This window comes from Triturus cristatus, chromosome 11 (assembly GCF_964204655.1).
Source record: "Triturus cristatus chromosome 11, aTriCri1.1, whole genome shotgun sequence".
NCBI lineage: Eukaryota > Metazoa > Chordata > Amphibia > Caudata > Salamandridae > Triturus > Triturus cristatus.
In genome coordinates this window covers 823,952,776-823,967,343 of record NC_140594.1, presented here as the reverse complement: position 1 = coordinate 823,967,343, position 14,568 = coordinate 823,952,776, and the positions used below count along the sequence as shown (strand labels likewise).

Sequence of the window (14,568 nt, the reverse complement as noted above, 5' to 3'; positions counted from 1 at the left end):
GACGGGACGGGGCCACCTCCTTTTATTCACCTATTCGTTACAACTTGAAGGTACTGTTCATTGGTTCACTGGCCATTCCTCATTTGGGAACTGTGGGTACTGCTATCATTTCCGGGACTATCTGCCTTATAACTATAATGTTTGCTATGTGTCATTGATACTTGTATCTGTAGTCCTGCGTAACAACCCAAACCGCAGAACAGGGGTTATTATTTGTCAGCATGGCCCCAAGAGGCACCCGCAGCAAAACTGCTGCCGCCGTGACTGGCCCCATTGACCTTTTTATTTCTAAGGCCAATGATGCCATCAACCAGGGCATAAACCTACTAGAACGCAGGGTATCACAAGACTTGGCGCATGCCAAACGTTCTTCGCTTGGCCTCATTGCTACCGCCACTACACCTGCACAAATTATGCCTAATAACATCAGACCCCTACTTGATGTTTGTGCTGACATACATACCATTCCTAGCGTGGTTAACCTCTCAGCCTCAATTCCCCTGTTAGACACAGATACCGACACTAGCACAGACCTGGAAAAAACGCCTGACTTACTAATTAACCCCTCTCCCAAAGTACAATCTGCTGATAACACCAGGCATGCTAGAGGTAGGCGTGAGGGGGCAGTTCAAAAACTGAAGTTACACGTACCCAAGCCCCGGGTAACTACGATCAGGAAATATGGCCGGGCACAAAGGAAACCTGGGAAAAATACCAACTTTGTCCCTGACAATAATCATAACGCGACTAAGGTTACGGTAATACCCCAGAGGGATGATAGTGAAACTGTTCAGCAGGGCAGAACAACGAACACTAACGGAAATATAGACAAGGCATATGACCCCCTGTTGGAAAGACTGGGGGATTTATTAAGCATTTATCTATCCCCAATCGAAAATAGGCTTGCTCGATTAGAAAAACAGCTAGATGAATTGAGCAACCCTCTTAAGATTTTCCTAAAGGGAGGTCCTGCAACCAGTACAAAAAATAGTAACCTCACCAATATAGTAGGCCCCAAAACAACTATCTTACAAGTACCCCCAGCCGCCCCAAATAATGCAGATAAAGTTGTACCTGTTGCGCTGGCCAATGGCCCAATTACTAAACAAAAAACAGCAACACCACACACTAATAGCAAATCCACAGATAAAAGAAAGGATCCTGGCATCAATACCACCGCGAATACCACACTCTCAACTGCGAGTATCACAGGTCACCCTTCAATTTCTACAAGCAATCCTATCTTGACCCAACCCATCCCAAAACCGCCCAGACAAGTTCCGGCCCGCATCAATCTTCCTCCGGAATGCGGTGCATATGTATTAGTGTTAGTAAATGTTACTAAACTAAGAGAGGATCAGGATGAAAATCCCATATCACTCAAAAATAAAACCCTGCACTGGCTAATTACTAACTGCAATTACCCGATTGATGGTGCAAGGGAGATTATTAACACACAGCGGGTGGGTTGGATTGGACCCCTTAGGAAAAAATTTGAGGGCGACTGTGTCATTATTAGTTTTAGAAAACCACATTGGGCAGAGAAAACACTAGCCAACGCCCCTTTACCATCGCCATGGGAATTTAACACCACGCTCCTTCCCTTAGGATATTTTTATCGACATCTGATACCTCCAGAACAAGCCACGGTTAACCCTCCCAACAATTTTCCCATTAACTCATACCAAGAGATGAATTTTGGTGCAAGGGTTAAATCACCCTTTTTTGCCCAAAACCAGAACCTAAATGCCGCCTTTTCCAACAACCCCAATTGGCATCCACAACCTCTAATGCCAATTCTTACCCCCAACCATCCACAACATTTTCAAGCCCCAACTATGCGTCAGAGCAATCACAGGGATAGGTCTTACCCAATCCCTAACCCATTCCAGTTTGCACAGACGACACAAGTCAAGCCAATGTACAATATCCCAACTTTCAATCGGTTCGACTATCTATCATCATTAGACGAACAGGATTGACTGAGCATACCCCTTAATAATGAATCATGCAAGAATGCAAAAGCTTGTAACCAAGAGGATGCCACAATCATAAATTCACTTGCATCACTCCATGCTAAAATAGTAGTTCCAGAAATCATATTGTCGGATAGCACTCCGGCCATTTCAAACGAATCAACTATCTATGATAATGGGAATACTAGGTGCACATTTATTAACCAGGGGTTCAAACACGGCCTATCAATCCTAAGCTGGAATGTCGCAGGTTTAGAATCCAAGCTCTCTGACCCTGCCTGGACCGAACTAATTAAGGACATAGACATACTCATGTTCCAAGAGACTTGGGCTGTTGATAACCTGTATATCGAAGGCTACCACTGTTTCAGCCTGACATCTCTAAAACCTAGTTTTGGCCGAGCGGTGGGTGGACTCTTTACGGGGATTAGAATTTTGGCAGGCGGTACAATTAATGTTTTGAAGTCAGATAACCTTGCTAATTCCAACATTCAAATTCTGGAATATAAATTGAAATCAAAGACCACAATTTATTTAATCAATTTTTACAATAATGATTTTAATGGTGTACCGAACAAAAATGTTGTTGCTTTATCTAAGGTTTTAAATATAATTGATTGTTCCATGTCAGTAGATATCAAGACTAGTATTCTGATCGGGGGAGATTTTAATGTGAAACTTATAGATAACTATGGATCCACTAACTTTGATCACTGTAATGACCGCAGGGGTTTGGAACTGATTAGCATACTCTCTGATTTTAATCTTGTTGATGTAATGAGTGTAGGGTATGATATGAATTTTCCTCATGCCCCTACGTTTAAGGGCAGGGATAACGGTTCAATTATCGATTACATTTTTGCATCACCTGTGTTAACGGACTGTTTAATCAAATCTTCTGTGGTGCAAACGTCCTTCAGCGATCATAATCCTTTGTTTGCTATTTTTAACCTCGCATCCAGTCCGATTTTTATGAATTTAAATGGAGTTAGGGATATCACACCCTCAATTGATGGCCTTCGCCTTAAATGGAGAGGAATTGATTGTGGGGCCATTATAGATACGATTCAGGAGGCATATCCGGATCTATTGAAATGTCTCTCCTCCCCCAGTACAAATAATGAAGAACTGATTACTGATTTTGAAGCTTTATGCACCAATATAAAAACTCTCCTGTCAGTCCCACTCTCTACTGACCATAAAGAGCCACGGTGGTTTGATACATCTTGCTCCGTGGCCAATAGAGAGTTAAGAAAGGCCCTCTCTGCCAATCCCAGGTGTAAGGACGCTGTTCGAGCCGCCAGGAAAAACTATAAAGATAAAACATCGAAAAGGAAGGCAAATTTGCTCTCCGATCACTGGGATAAGCTGGTTATCAGCGCCAATCTGGGTGGCAGCGGCCCATTTTGGACGGCAGTTAGGAGAACGAGGGAAATGGGCAAAGAGCTTACTAAAATTAGTTGCAACATAACCAGTACAGCCTGGGAGACCCATTTTTCTAATATTTATGCTGCCCCCTCTGATGAGCAACCTCTCCCTAACCTGAACCAAACAGCAGGCTTAGAGATTTCGGACTTAGAAGTCAGGAAAGCTATCAAAGAGAGCCTAGGCAATAAGGCGCCCGGGCCAGACGGCCTCCCTATAGATATCCTTAAATTTAACGTTGATCTTTGGACACCAATACTTTTAAATATTTTTAATAGTCTTCCACATGTAGCCATGCCTGCCACCTGGGCTACTAGTATTATTGTCCCCATTTACAAAAAGGGAGACAGATCTGACCCAGTAAATTATCGTCCCATCTCCCTCCTGGACAATACTTTAAAAATACTAGGACGAATAATTTATAATAGGGTACTGGTATGGGCGTCTGATTCTGACTTTTTAGACCCCTGCCAGATGGGGTTTAGGAGTGGGGTAGGAACAGTCGAGCAATGCCTAAACTTAAAATTGATAATAGATAAATACTGCATTGCTCGCTCATCCCCCGTTTACCCAGCTTTTATGGATCTTTCATCCGCATTCGATCTTGTGAATAGATCCAAGAAATGGTTAACTCTCCTGTCAAATGGTCTCGATGCCACTCTTGTTAGATTCTTAGCCTATCTCCATACTGACTTGAAAGCTCGGGTACGTATTGGTATGGGCGGAGAGGTATCGGGAGCCATTAAGATAGGGAGGGGGGTGAGACAGGGGTGCGTTTTAGCACCCCTGCTGTTTATCATTTATATTAATGGCCTGTCCAACTGTTTAAAGAAAGCTACCCCCGATGTCCCAATTATTTTAGGAAATCCCTTGCCCGTACTTTTATATGCAGACGACGCTGTCCTTTTGGCACGTACACCAAACGCCTTACGTCTGCTTGTACATAGTTTTGTAAATTTTATGGAGGGACTGGATTTAAAAGTTAATTTTAAAAAGTCTTTTATTATGCCTTGTGGGCCGGGCAAAAGGAAACTCGGCACTATTCAAATTGGAACAGATAAACTCGAATCTGTCCATAAGTTCCCTTATCTGGGGTTGGTTTTCGCTGCGAACGGCTCCTGGAGTGGGCATGTGGCCCACGCCACGAGCAAGTTCTCGAAAGCCAACAACTCCGTCCTGAGTCTCCCACGCCCTAAGAAAATCGGCGCCACTAAAGCTATTGTTCAAATTTTTAAATTACAGTGTTCCCCTGTTGCTACGTATGGAGCCGAAGTTTGGGGATCGGCCAGCAGCATTGGTATTCAAAGAGAGGAAAACCGTTTTTGCAGGAAACTGCTGGGAGCACCAATTTCCTCTTCCAATTTCATCTGTCATAACGAACTTAACCTCCCATTCATAAACGACTTTATTAAAGTAAGACCAGCACTCTTCTGGATCAGAATCTGGAGGAATGAGGCTGCTGCCCTTACGCAAAACATCATTAGGGACTGCCTCAATAGTGATAATGGCATACAGATCCCCTGGTTTAAAGAAGTTTTTAAAATATTTAATGAAATAGGAAGAGGTATTTTGTTTACTGAGCCAACGGCTATTGAACCAAAGGACAAACATGAGGTTCAAAAGGCACTCTATGCACTTTATCGTAATGAACGGCTTGGAATTGAACTACAGAAATCAGGGGTCAAAAAATACATTGGTAATGGTCTCTGTATGCAAATCATGCCACCCTACCTATCACTGCCTATGTCAAATTGGGAACGATCTCTACTGTTTCGTCTAAGGGCAGGAACTGTTAAATTTCTGCTCTCTTTTCCCCTGGGGTATCAATACCATACTGTCCTTACCCCCTGCCCCTGTGACGGTACAAGTACTCAAGATGATTTGCACTTTCTGTTTTTCTGTAAATATTATGTGAGATATACCAAATGGCTTTTAACCCCATATTTTAGAAAGCTCAGACCTCTTACACTTCAGGAATCCTACATGCTGCTGCTCACCCTGGACAATGATGAACTGACATTTCGCACTAGCACTTTTCTAAGACTAGCCATACGTGCACGCAAGACTATGGAAAGTCCTTGTAATCAGATTCAGTCAAAAAATACTACTGCTAAAACCTTATAAGTTAATGGAATTTACTGTCTATCCTCTGTATGAATTGCTCTGTTACTATGAAATGTAAATTATTTAACTGTTTTGTATTATGTGTATGTATATGTTCTTTGATGTGTCGGTACTTTTATGAATTTTAACAAATTCGAATAAAGGTCTTTTGAAACTTTGAAACTGTGTTTACTTCTTCCACATTGCACTGAGTGAGTTAACCAGTCCTTCTCAAGACACTCCACACCATGCCACATAATTTCAATCAGCATAATTTCACTCAATGCCACACGCTTCCAGGCCACACAATTCAACTCTACACGTTTCAATTCCACACCATAGAATACAGCAAACCACATATTTTAACTAACACACTTACACAACACACCACATACATCCAATCCACATCACAGAATTCCACATCATGCCACAAAATTCAACAGCACACCACATAATTAAACCCCACAACATACCACAACACAAAATATCATTCCACATACTTACATTGACACACAGTCCCAATCCCCATAATTCCAGTACACTCAATACCACATTATTACTATCCACACATTTCCACAGCACACCATGCCAAATCATTCCACAACTCAAATCTACTCCACACCACATACATCCACTCTAAACCCAAACACATGGGTAAAAGACATTGTCCTTTACAACGGCAATAGCTCCAACTCTCACAAATGCGGGACATATTGCATTGCAAATGCTTGTTTACGACTTGTGCCCTAATCGGTATAACTCATTATTTGCTTCCACTCTACCAATTAGACCAAATGATCTGATACTAACTTTGAGAGTAAAGTTCAGGACGGGGGACATGGTGCCGTGGTAAAATAGGGATAGAAAGGAAATCTAAATCTGGACTAGAACAACCTGGTCCTGAGCTTGTAAGCATCACAAATTGCCATTTCCATTGGGGTCGGGATACAGAGTATAGATGAAATTGGCAAACGGGAGCAGAAGAGCTGGTACTGCCTAAGATGCGCACACACACCTTCCTCAGACACACATACCCTTTTATCACATCGCTAGCCACTACCCCTTTTACTATCGACTCTGCATCAGACTCCCTCCTCCCACATACTCACAGGAAGGAGCAGAGCACCAGCGGGCTGAGCGGGTCCCGGTATTCGTTCTCTGGGCTAGGCTCCGTGGAGGTGTTGGGGGCCACAGTACCGGGGAAAGCTGAGGTCCAGCCGGTAGTGCTACTGTTGCTTGAGGAACTGTGGGAGACACAGTGCAGGAGTAGCACCGAGAGTAGCAGAAGCAGTTGTCCACCTAGCAGCAAGTAACTAAATGCCCAGACCTGCGCCATTCTGCAGGGGGCACCTGTCACCAACAAACAGGGCCGCTGATCTACATAGCTTCAAGTGTTAGGTTCCTGGAATACTACGGAAGGAAGCACACAAATCAGCTACGCCTCCTAGGGGCGGGATTTAAGAAGGGGGAGGGGGTGTATGCCAAGCAGCTGACATTTTAAGGTCAGGCAACGGTTAAATGTACAAATCGATGTAAGTTGTTTGCATCTTTTATATAGCGCGAACTCGAACCGAAGGTATTGGAGCGCTGTACATGAGCACCGTATTTACATTACACATTCAGGCATGGGGAGTGATTTGACCAGAATCACAGGATGTGGACGCGACCCCGAGGCTCGAACCCTGGTTTCCAGCACCAAAGTCGGCAGTCTAGCCGACGGACCACATCCTCTTCCCTAAGTGATTTAGTTAGATCCTTTTTTGGCAAAGAGCGAGCTCTCCGCGTCTCCACTCAGCTGCAGTTTGCATTCCCAACCATCATGCATCTTTGCCATGTTTAGCTGAGGACCATACTAACAATATAACTACAAAAACATGAATGTGTACTGTAATTGGTGCTCATGTAAATCGCCCCAATACCTTCGGGTTTAGTTCGCCTACCAAAAACAGCACAAAAATATTATATACCAGCTGGCGCCTGGCAGCTTAAAAGCAAACCGCGGCCATATTAGTCAGGCACAATCATCGTGCCCGAATTAGGCATAGATCTGGTCAGGGGACATTGTACGGCCAGGCAGAATACTGGTTTCGAACTGTGGTAGTGACGAGTTTGCCGTGTTGGGGGTTCTTGGGGACATAAAGGTCCCGCTCGCTTTCGATGCCTGATGGATGGCGCCGACCCAGAATTCACTCCGAAATTATTAGTTAAGAGCGACTCCCACCTCCGATCATTAGCACCCAAGAAACAAGTAAAGGTATTACGGAAATAAAAAAAGGACTAAGGTGACTGCCTGAACTATTTACTAGGCAAGCGAATAACACACGGCTCATCTAGGTTAGAGAAACCAGTCCACTATATAATATCAGCTTCATTAAGGGAAGGCCATCTGCGGGAGGTGACTAACTATTTTGTGCCTAAATATTTTCTACTGTAAATTAGATTTAGGGCTTAACTATTGTAATAAGTGCTGTTGGAGCCGGAATACAGAATGAGAATATTATCAAGGCTGTGGTTTTGGGCATCAGGCCTGTCGTGTCTACGACCAATAACGACAGACACGTGGGAACTGTTACTAAGAGCTTTATTCTTGTGCTTCCAACTTGGTCCCTGTCCCTATCCTATCTGCCCGCTTCCGGCCGCTTCTCCTCCCCTTCCTCTGCCCTCCTGACTCCACCCACTCCAACTACTGTACCGCTCACTCTCGACATCTTCCCCTTTTTTAACAAAATGAAATGACTGACTTGTTTATAGTTCTTCAATAAGTCGTTTCGGCTTGCGGATGTCCTGTCTCGGTCGAAGTGACATAATTCCTGCCACCAACTCACGTTCTCCTGGAGTCTCAGGATGCTGATTTTCGACAGCCCCGGCAGGTTGTTCTCTGACATCACTCCCTTGATGCCCCAGCATCCTTTGGAGCGACTCTTTCATGACTGGAGTGCATTTCTGAAAATGTGACGCATTCCGGGTAACTCTTCGGCTGTCAGACTCTGCAGTCACCATGGTGCCCCTTTTCTGAATGATCGTCAGCGGTTCAGCTCTGAACTTACAGTCTGTTTTCCTTTGCTGCTCCTGCTTGACGAGAACACAGTCCCCTTCATGGATGGAAGGTGATCTCGCTCTCCTTCTGGCGTCTGCATACGATTTCATTCTCTCTTTCCCACGACGGTCCGCTGACATGACCTCTCGATGAATGCGAGCAGGTGAGACTGCTCTCAGAGCACCTTCCCAGTTGGGTATCCGGTTCCTTATTGGTCTACCCAGCATTAGGGTGGCAGGGCATTTTCCCGTGGTGGCATGTGGAGTTGTTCTATAGGCCCTGAGGACCTCATTGAGAGCCACCTGAAGATCCTTTTTCTCAACGGTCGCTTGCTGAAATGTCTTCTTCAAGGTGGCCATGAACCGTTCAATGGTACCATTAGCGTGCGGCCATAAGGGCGTGACTTTGCGATGCGTGAAGTTCAGATGTCGCGCAAACTCACCAAACTCATGTCCATTAAAAGGAGGGCCATTGTCTGTCTTGAGTACTTTCGGAATACCCCACGCCGCAAACACTTCATCCAGCACCGCAACAGTGCTTGCCGCACTAGTGGAAGATACAAACTGGGCTATTGGGAACCTCGAATACTCATCCATAATTGCCAGGACATACTTTCCTGATTGAAGAGGACCATAGAAGTCCATTGCAAGTTCCTGCCACACGCCACTGGGCAATTCTGTCATTTGCAAAGGAGCTGGGGAAACTCCTTGACTGACAAGTTGGCATTGCGGACAGTCTTTGAGGGTGAGTTCTACCATCTGGTCTAATAGTGGGAACCACACTCGCTCTCTCAGGGCTCTCTTAGTTGCAACCACACCTCGATGACCTTCGTGGGCTAGATTAACGATACCCTGCCATAGTTGCGTCGGAATGACAATCCTTTGGTCCCTCAGCAGAAGCCCTTCCGAGGTGGCAGACAGTTCCTCACTCACATGTCGGAACGCCTGCAGCTCTTGACTACTTGCAGGATCCTCCCGTTCCTCCTCACTATCGTGTCTCCACCTATTTGTCTGCAAACGACGAAGTACCTTCTGAAGAACGACATCCTTCGCCGTAGCCTCTAGAATGGCCTCCAAGGGGACCGCTGGAGGTTGAGCCTGGCCCACCACAAAATGGACATACTCCTCAGCTATGGATGCTCGTGGCGCCGACACGGCTCGAGGGTGACGAGACATGTAATCAGCCGGATTCGCTGATTTTCCCGGCTTGTGCAGTATGGTGTAGGTGTATTCCTGCAACCGCAGACCCCATCGCTCAATCCGAGGTGGCATCTTCGACCTGGGATTTCCAAATATGGTGACGAGCGCCTGATGATCAGTCACCATTGTAAAGTGCTTGCCATAAATGAAAACATGGAAATGTTTGCAGGCCCTGACAACAGCCAGACTCTCTTTCTCTGGTTGAGAATACGCCTTTTCGGTGTCTGACAAACTGCGACTCGCATAAGCCACAATATGGCGCTGATCCTCCTCTTTATCATACTGAGCCAGGATTGCCCCTAGGCCCACCGGGCTAGCATCGACAGTTATTTCCGTCTTCCTTTTGGGGTCAAAGTATGCCAAATTATTAGCCGCCTCAACAGCCCGTTTGATGTCCTGGAAGGCCTGCTCACACTGACGGGTTCAGTCAAAAGGTTGTCCCTGCTTTGTGAGAGTTCAGAGTGGATGGCTAATTGTGGCATAGTCCTTGATGTACCTGGCGCAATAACTGGCCATACCCAAAAAGGAACGAACATCACTGACATCTTGAGGGCTCTTGGTGTCATTTAAGGCCATCACTTTTTCAGGGTCAGGTTTCATCCCCGCTCCAGAGAACACATGCCCCAAAAACTTGAGTGTGGATTGATGAAATTCGCACTTTTCTTTGTTTAATGTTAGATTGGCATCCAGCAGAGCGTGACATACCCGATCAAGGGCCTTGTCGTGTTCTTGAACATTGGACCCATACACAAGGATATCATCGCTGTAGTTCAGCGTATTAGGTATATGGCGTATAGTTTGGTGTATCGCCTCTTGAAAGATCTCCGCAGCCGAGGAAATGCCAAAACTTAATCGTTTATATCGAAACAAGCCCAAGTGAGTTGCAAAAGTTGTTATGTACCTTGATCTTTCATGCAGCTCCAGCTGATGGTAACCCTTGTTTAAGTCTAGTTTTGAGAATACCCTGGCCCCATTTAACGCAGCAATCATATCGCTTAAGTGAGGCCCAGGATGGCGTTCCCTTTCAGTCGCAGTGTTAGGAAGCCGCATGTCTACACACAGCCGCACTTTTCCAGAAGCACCTTTCTTTGGCACTATGACTACGGGTGATACCCATGGGGTGGGGCCGTCAGTCCGTTCAATAATGTCAGAGGCGAGTAGTTCTTGAAGCTCATCCTCCACGGCTTGCTGGAGGTGGTACGGCACTCGCCTGGGATGTTGAGCGACAGGTCGGATCTGCTCGTTGATGTGAAGCCGAACCTGACATCTATTAATCTTTCCTAACCCGGTGAACAGCTTGGGGAATTTGTGTAAGATGTCTTGGTCACCACTGACCCGGTATAGAATCTCAACCAACCGAAGTCGCTCTGCCGTTGGTAGGCTGAGAAGGCAGTCAGCTTCCGGGCCATCAATCACATGTATGATAGCTGACACTGACTTGTTCTGATGACGGAGAGTGGTTAGAAATTTTCCTAAACAGGGGAGCGGTTTCTTTGACATCCAGGTGAATACCCGGACGTACGCCGGGCACAACGGAGGCGGTGACTTCATCTTTTTGTACTCCGTTACCGGAATGTAATTCAACGATGCTCCACTGTCCAGAACAAACTGAGTGTCATGATTACTCACACTTATGTTCAGTCTCGGTATGTCTTTAATTGATCCGGATCTGCGACCATGCTGGCATATTCAACAGTGTATTCAGATTCGCAAGACCCTGATCGAGAGTCCTGGGACGGTGACCTTCTTGCCCAGTGAGATCTCCTCGACTCCCTGCTGGAATGTGACGAGCTGGAAGACGATTTTGGCCGATCTTGTACGGCTTTCGCATGGTGTCGTCTGGTGTCAGAGCGAGTTGGCCTCGTCCCTTCGTTCTTCCTCTCCCTGCGATATTCTCCACACGTCGCTTCAAAATGATTAGTTCGTCCACATTTCCGACATTGCTGCCCCATGGCTGGACAAGCTTCTCTGTGTGGGAAGTCATACCCGCATCGATAGTATTTCCGTCCACCATCTTGTCTCCTGTCTTTTCTGCCTGACTCATGCCTCCTGCGCTCGGTGTGTCTCTGGCGGGAGGATGGTCGGGATGGGTACCGTCGCTCCTTCGAGTATCTGCGCCTGTGGCTATCTTGCACTCGACATACTTGCTCGCGTCTCTCAGGGCGCCCGGTCTCCATGCGATTGGCTTGCTCCTCGGCTTGGTCATACACTCGGGTCATTTCCTCTATCTCCTCTAGGTTGTGACTCTTCCTTAACAATCTCCTCCTCAGTGTCTCAGACTGACACCCATCAATTATTTGCGACCGGATAGCATCATCCGTTGAGAACGCATCAAATTCACAATATCTGGACAATCGACGCAGCCGCGTTATGAAAGTGCTCATCACTTCTTCTTTCCCTTGACGGGCTTGGTGAAAAGCATATCGTTCGTAATCCACATTTCTTTTGTGCAAGAACTTCTTGTTCAGCGCCTCACGCACTTTATCGTAAGTTCCTGTGTCCGCTCTAGGCAATTCTTTGATGACCTTGCTAATTTCTTTGGCCACCAGGTTGCGCAGCGCAATCACTTTGTCTTCATCCTCGGTCACTTTTGATCCCTTGATGTAATCCTCAAAGTCTTCAAGCCATTCCTGCCATCTGGGGCCCATGCTCTCCCCAGTCGTCAGCGGTAACGGCTCTGGTGGGCGCAAATGTGACACCCCCGTCATGATCGGTGTGACTTCAGCTCTTTGCGGCGAATTGTGATTCGACGTCATGGCAGCGTACTCCTGAGCTCGTTCAGTCTGCCCACGTGCTTGTTCGTTTCTTGCTTGCCTTGGCTGGTGCCTGTTTACTGTCTTTATTTCTTGCTTGCCTTGGCTGGTGCTTGTTTGCTTTTTCTCGTCGTCCTTTTTTTTTCCTTGACTTGTCAAATGCTTGTTTGTTTCTTGCCTGACTTTAAAATGGCCGCCCCTTTAATTCCATTGGGATGTCTCACAGATGACCGCCTGACTCCAAGATGGCTGCTGCACAGGGCCTCTCACTCCCACGAGGTCTTGGCTGTCACTCTCATTCAGCTTGCCACACTGTTCTCAGCACTCCCGCAGTCGCAGCACCTTCCTAGTGCTTCGCGCACAATTTGGGGTCATTTACCTGCCAAGGCGAGCTCGGGGTGGGCTCCCGACGTTACTCCTCGCGCGCGTGCCGTTTCCCACGCATCGGGGGTGAGGTTTCGGTTCAGCGCGTAGCAGCGCTCCTTCGGCCACACTTTTCTTCGCTCCGGTGCAACCGTCATTCACCACAAGAGCTGCCTGCATTTGTCGGGCTCCCGCTCTCTCCTTCACCTTCACGCCTCAGGGGGTGACGCTAGATTCAGCGCTACCCGGCGCTCTACACTGAACGCGCTTTTCTTCGGTTGCACCAGGGGACAGGGACACGTCTTTCACTGGTTCGGGGACACTGGGCTGCAGCATCCCACCCTCGTCGCCAGCTGTCGTGTCTACGACCAATAACGACAGACACGTGGGAACTGTTACTAAGAGCTTTATTCACGTGCTTCCAACTTGGTCCCTGTCCCTATCCTATCTGCCCACTTCCGGCCGCTTCTCCTCCCCTTCCTCTGCCCTCCTGACTCCACCCACTCCAACTACTGTACCGCTCACCCTCGACAAGGCCCACATCCCGGAAATGAGGGACACAGACACTAGGAGATGCATAGCAGTAACTTGCCACGAGCACGTGTGTCGGGCCCTTTTATTGCTGGCCCACGTCACTGGTGACACCTGTGATGAATGGATGTGGGGGTGCAGTGTGTCCAGCCCTCAAAGGAGTGGCTGGGATTACAGCTTCCTGCGGGACACTAGAACGTGTCCCACAGGACACTACATTCCTTCCCAACTTCATTGAAAAACAAACAAAACGTTAGTCCAACCTGTGGGGATAAAAACAATTAACTAAACCACCACAGGATCCATCAGTCTTCTGAGACAGGTGGCCGGAAGACGTCAGACGTGGGCTAATGACTCTGCCTGCAGCAGGACCTCCTCGGTCGGCACTCATAGTTTAACCTGAGGGGTTCAGGACACGACCGCTGGCTTGGAGACGTCCACTGCATAGCGTCAGTTCACTTGTGATGAGAGTGAAGTCAATAAAGCATTTATATACAATACCTAATGGTATGCCTTAATCAGTGTTTATATATATGAGAAAGCAATGCCTCATGAACCTCAAGAACGGGTGGATAGGACCTAGCTCAATGTGGCTCCATCCCCCGGAACCGCGGGATGGAGCCGCATTGAGCTAGGGACTTCCAAAGGGCACTAGCAAGTGACCTGGTCCTATCCACCCGTTCTTGAGGTTCATGAGGCATTGCTTTCTCATATATAAAAACACTGATTAAGGCATACCATTAGGTATTGTATATAAATGCTTTATTGACTGCATTTTCATTCGTAAGAATCACAACATTACTAGTCTCTATTTAGAGTAAACATAGTAAATATAGGAGAGATCTTTATCTTGTCCTGACGAAGATGCCTTGCCGCATCGAAACATGTTGACTCACTAGGAGTATCGGCACATTACGCAGGACATCTCCACACCACCTTTTTAATAGCACCAGGCTCCCTTGACCTATTAAAGTTTGTATGTCTAAGAGGCCAGGTCATTTTTATAATTCACCCACCTACATTCACCCCAGACCCTCCCTCTTGCATCACACATAGCACTACATCATCAGTGCTCCCGCGTAGTCGCAGGTCGTAGCACGCCCCATCCCGCTGCGGGGCGGGAAGACCCTATGATGAAGCATGACACCAAGGGCCATTTTGGTGTGTGAGGGGTATTTAAA

At 46.8% G+C, this 14,568-nt stretch overlaps 1 protein-coding gene across 2 annotated transcripts in view; it reads right to left on the bottom strand.

Moving 5' to 3' along the window:
- TM2D2 (TM2 domain containing 2) overlaps positions 1-7,719 on the bottom strand; it is a 72,631-nt gene extending 64,912 nt beyond the window's left edge. Inside the window, exon 1 of one of the 2 annotated variants that reach the window (XM_085634575.1) lies at positions 6,614-7,719. In XM_085634575.1, the coding sequence (XP_085490701.1) occupies positions 6,614-6,840 (227 nt within the window). In that variant the 5' untranslated portion in view covers positions 6,841-7,719. The remainder of the gene's footprint in view (positions 1-6,613) is intronic. The other variant, XM_085634574.1, reaches the window with a different exon arrangement.
- Positions 7,720-14,568: the final 6,849 nt, after the last annotated feature.